Consider the following 4,146-nt stretch of genomic DNA (forward strand, 5'->3'; position numbering starts at 1 on the left):
TGTCATATAATTAACATTCAGTATCAAGTGTCAAGTCAATCACCTAACACATATTTCTAGTTAATTAGCCTAGATATTTTATATGTTGGTTATGTATTTTCCCTTCAACTAGTGAACCGATTTAACCTTTGCCTACCGAACAATATACACCGTACAATTCGTCGTTTGTACTGTACATTTCACAGTATCAACAAGAAAACAAAAGGCAGAATCAGATTCTGGACGGCATATAATTGTCCCGAATACCAAGGCAAAAAATTTCATTGGTCCTGAAACCTCCACACAACTGTACCTGCCATATCTGTCGGTTTCTCACGTTATTTAACAAACCTTCTCACATTATTTAACAAACCTTCAATCCTCCTTGTGGTAGGAGACAACTGCCCTTCAAAGCCCCATTTTAAATCTGTTATTCTCCCACTGGTGAAGAATCTGTGGATAAAAAATGGGGTTAACAATGGCACACAGACCTAGAGGCGCCATAACAAAGAAGTGGTTAGGGTTTGTAACAGCCATTTGGGTGCAGGCCATTGCTGGAAACAATTATACCTTTGCTAATTACTCTGTGGCTCTCAAGGCCATTTTAGGGTTAAACCAGGTGCAGCTTAATAACCTCAGCGTAGCCAAAGATGTGGGGAAAGCTTTCGGTTTAGTTGCAGGTTTTGCTTCGGATTATTTGCCTGCCTGGGTGATTTTGCTCATTGGCTCTGTGGAAGGATTCGTGGGTTACGGCGCACAATGGCTGGTTGTCAGCCAGAGGATTCGACCCTTGCCCTATTGGCAGGTAAAGTTTTACTGGTTTTGCTCTGTTAGGGTTATCTAATTCTGTGGGTGCTGATAATGGCTTTAAATGGCGGCGCAGATGTGTGTGTTTCTTTGCATGGGAGGGAACAGCACGACGTGGATGAACACGGCCGTGCTGGTTACGTGCATGCGAAACTTCTCGAAGAACAGAGGCCCTGTGGTGGGGATTCTGAAAGGCTACATTGGTCTCAGCACTGCCATTTTCACCGATATTTGCAGCGCCCTTTTTGCCAGCAATCCTTCGTCGTTTTTATTGATGCTTAGTGTTGTCCCTGGTCTCGTCTGCTTCACTGCCATGGTGTTTATGCGGCCTGTGCCTAGTGCAGTTGATGAAGGGGAAGAAAAAGAGGAAGTTAACAGTTTTTATGTCCTGAATATCTTGGCAGTTGTTACGGCCGTCTATTTGCTTACCTTTGATATGACTGGCGAGCACGGAATTGTGCTTTCGCGTGCTTTTGTGGGCTTCTTGTTGCTTCTTCTCGCCGCGCCTTTGATCGTGCCCGCAAAGCTTTTGATTCAGCGACGATTTTCCGCCCACCCGAGTTCGAATCCCAGGACGTCCAGCGAAAAACAAATTACAGAGCCATTGTTAGACACGGCTGAGGAAGGAGCTGCCGATTCTGTATCTGTTGTTACCGAATCTCCGCCGCCGCCGCCGCCGCCGCCACCGCCGCCAAGCCTGAATCAGATTGCGCGCAAGCCGCTTATTGGTGAAGATCATACAATATTTCAGGCGATGCAGAAATTTGATTTCTGGTTACTTTTCTTGGCTTTTCTTTGCGGCGTTGGGACTGGAATGGCTGTGATTAACAACATGGGGCAGATTGGGCTGGCCATGGGCTACGTTGACGTTTCTGTGTTTGTGTCTCTCATCAGCATTTGGGGATTCTTTGGCAGGATCGGAGCGGGCTCCATTTCTGAGCATTTTCTAAGGTATCTTCTGTTTTCTAGAAATATAATTATATCCAATTTCAAGCTTAGAATAAATCCACTTAAAAAAATTCAATTCAAATTAGAGCCCTACCGACAGAAGATTCAGTTAAGCATAAAAGAATGATACTTGACATCTGGGTTAGTTTAGTTCGTTGCGAAATAGTACGGCAATTATAGAGTTGTATATTTGTGAAATCTTTCAAACCGTTCCTAAAATTTCATTGTCTCTGAAAATCTTCTATCTTTAACCCCAAACATAATTCTGATCGTCTTCCCACTAATTTTTTTGTCTAACGTATACTTAACCTAATGACTTGCATATGAAGTTTTGGAACATGACGTGGTCAAAGCCTTAAATATGCCTACTTTTCTCTCTTTTGAATATTATCTTACCCAACCTTTTTCCATTTTACTTTCTTTCAATCTTTTAGTCAAGATTAATGATTCTAGGTATCATGCCTTTTTCTTGGTAATGTGTAAAATTCTGATTTTCTCACCTTTAGTCATGATCAAAGTAAGACAAAGATTAAGATTATTAACAAAGTGATTTGACAAAAAGAAAGATTTAGACGCAGATATTTGCTTCTCTTTTTACGTTATTGTTCAATTCTTCCTCATCTCAAGAAACCTTTACCGTGTGCCCGCCCACCCATGTCAATTCTTTCTCATCTCAAGAAATCTCAATAGTCTATAGTCTACAAATTGTAAAGAGTCAAAATAATCTTATTTTAATAATGAGATCTGTAAACAGTTATATTTAGATTTGAGGCACGTTCAGCACAAAGTTCCTCCCATTGTATAGGGGAGAGTGAGAGGGAGAGGGAGAGGGAGAGGGATCTGATCAGATATAATTAGTGCATGGAATATCATAAGAATTTTGTGCTTAGATGTAAAATAAATTCTTATTTATTTCTATCTAAAGTTTGGAAGCGTGATTCAAAATAATAGTTTAATATGAAGTGTTTTAAAAATGACTTTTTAAAGATTAGATCAAAATTTAATATCAAAATTTTAGATTTATCTAACATCAAAACTTTGGATTTCAGAAAGGCGGGCATACCTAGACCAGTGTGGATGGCTGTATCACAGGTGGTGATGATAGTGGGGTACATAACAATGGCCATTGGAATGCAGGGGTCTCTCTACATTGGTTCTATGGTGGTGGGCATCTGCTATGGCGTCCGTCTCTCCATTTCTGTGCCAACTGCATCTGAACTTTTTGGATTGAAATATTACGGCTTGATTTACAACTTCCTCATTCTCAACTTGCCGTTGGGGTCCTTCCTCTTCTCTGGTCTTTTGGCTGGGATTTTATACGACATTGAGGCTGCCAAAGACCGGAAAGAAAATGTAATTTCACCACTTTTAACCAGAGGATGGTCATCCGTAAACTTCAACGGTCTCTTAAGCGGGCGACATGAGTTATATGTGGAAAATGGCAAGACATGTGTGGGAGCACACTGTTATAGATTGGTCTTCCTGGTTATGGCTGGAGTTTGCCTTTTGGGATTAGGCTTGGACTTGCTTCTCACCTTTAGGACGAAGAAATTGTATTCTAATTTATACAGGTCTAGGAAGGCCCGAGTCTCACAACATCTCAGACAAAAGCTCTGAGACTGTTTTATGGATTGATTGCACTAGTGGGGAGGCGCAAGCAATTTATATGTTTGTCTATAACCCATGGTTTACTGGCTAATGACTTCATTGGAAATTGATTTTCTATGATGTTTTTTTTTGGGGTTAGCTGTTGGATTTTTTAACTCTATTGAATCATGTGATGACTGTATAGTTTTGCAATATTGTTTATAAGAATTTATTATTTATGATTATGAATAGTTTGTTTATTTATTTTAATATTTAGTTGATGTTTAGGATTAAAGCGTTATGAAGAGGACCATTTTCATACGGGGAACATTTTTTTAAGTTGTATAGTGGAGGCCCATATAAATGTATCCATTAGTTTGACTAAATATTAAAATAACTAAACAAACTATTCATAATCATAAAAAATTAATAGTTTATAGTGGTTTTAAATATTTAAGGGATGTTGAGGGTTGAGGCATTAAAAGAGTGCAAGTGGATTATTTTATAATGTTTGTGTTTGTGTAACATTTTGTAATAATAGAAACATATAATTAATTTCAATTAAATAATTAAAATTTATTATAGAAATTAAATGTAAATTGTAAAGTTAAAATTTGATTGTAGTAATGATTGTTTGTTAGAGAATATATTTTTTATATTTTATATTTGTCTTAAATATGAATAAAATCACAAAATGATGAATGTTATTTCCAAATGTTGTGGTTTTGATTATGCAAACCTAGTCTATCATATGAGAATGATTTGTCAAAATATGTGATTGAAAACTTGTTTGTACTTGCTTTTCCAATATCTAAGTTTGTCAAG

At 38.1% G+C, this 4,146-nt stretch overlaps 1 protein-coding gene across 1 annotated transcript; it reads left to right on the top strand.

The window, feature by feature from the left end:
- The first annotated feature begins 344 nt into the window (after positions 1-344).
- On the top strand, positions 345-3,457 carry LOC131080100 (protein NUCLEAR FUSION DEFECTIVE 4). Its single transcript, XM_058018195.2, has 3 exons — positions 345-784; positions 863-1,737; positions 2,784-3,457. Exons 1-3 carry the CDS (start codon positions 446-448, stop codon positions 3,349-3,351), a joined length of 1,782 nt encoding a protein of 593 aa, XP_057874178.2. The 5' UTR covers positions 345-445; the 3' UTR covers positions 3,352-3,457.
- The last annotated feature ends 689 nt before the right edge of the window (positions 3,458-4,146 follow it).

The sequence above is a fragment of the Cryptomeria japonica genome, chromosome 11 (assembly GCF_030272615.1).
Source record: "Cryptomeria japonica chromosome 11, Sugi_1.0, whole genome shotgun sequence".
Classification (NCBI taxonomy): domain Eukaryota; kingdom Viridiplantae; phylum Streptophyta; class Pinopsida; order Cupressales; family Cupressaceae; genus Cryptomeria; species Cryptomeria japonica.

Excerpts from the sequence above, each read along its gene's own strand:
- LOC131080100 (XM_058018195.2), top strand. The coding sequence starts at position 446 with ATGGGGTTAACAATGGCACACAGACCTAGAGGCGCCATAACAAAGAAG. Across the intron at positions 785-862 it reads GACCCTTGCCCTATTGGCAG|ATGTGTGTGTTTCTTTGCAT; the intron begins GTAAAGTTTTAC and ends ATGGCGGCGCAG. Across the intron at positions 1,738-2,783 it reads ATTTCTGAGCATTTTCTAAG|AAAGGCGGGCATACCTAGAC; the intron begins GTATCTTCTGTT and ends TTTGGATTTCAG.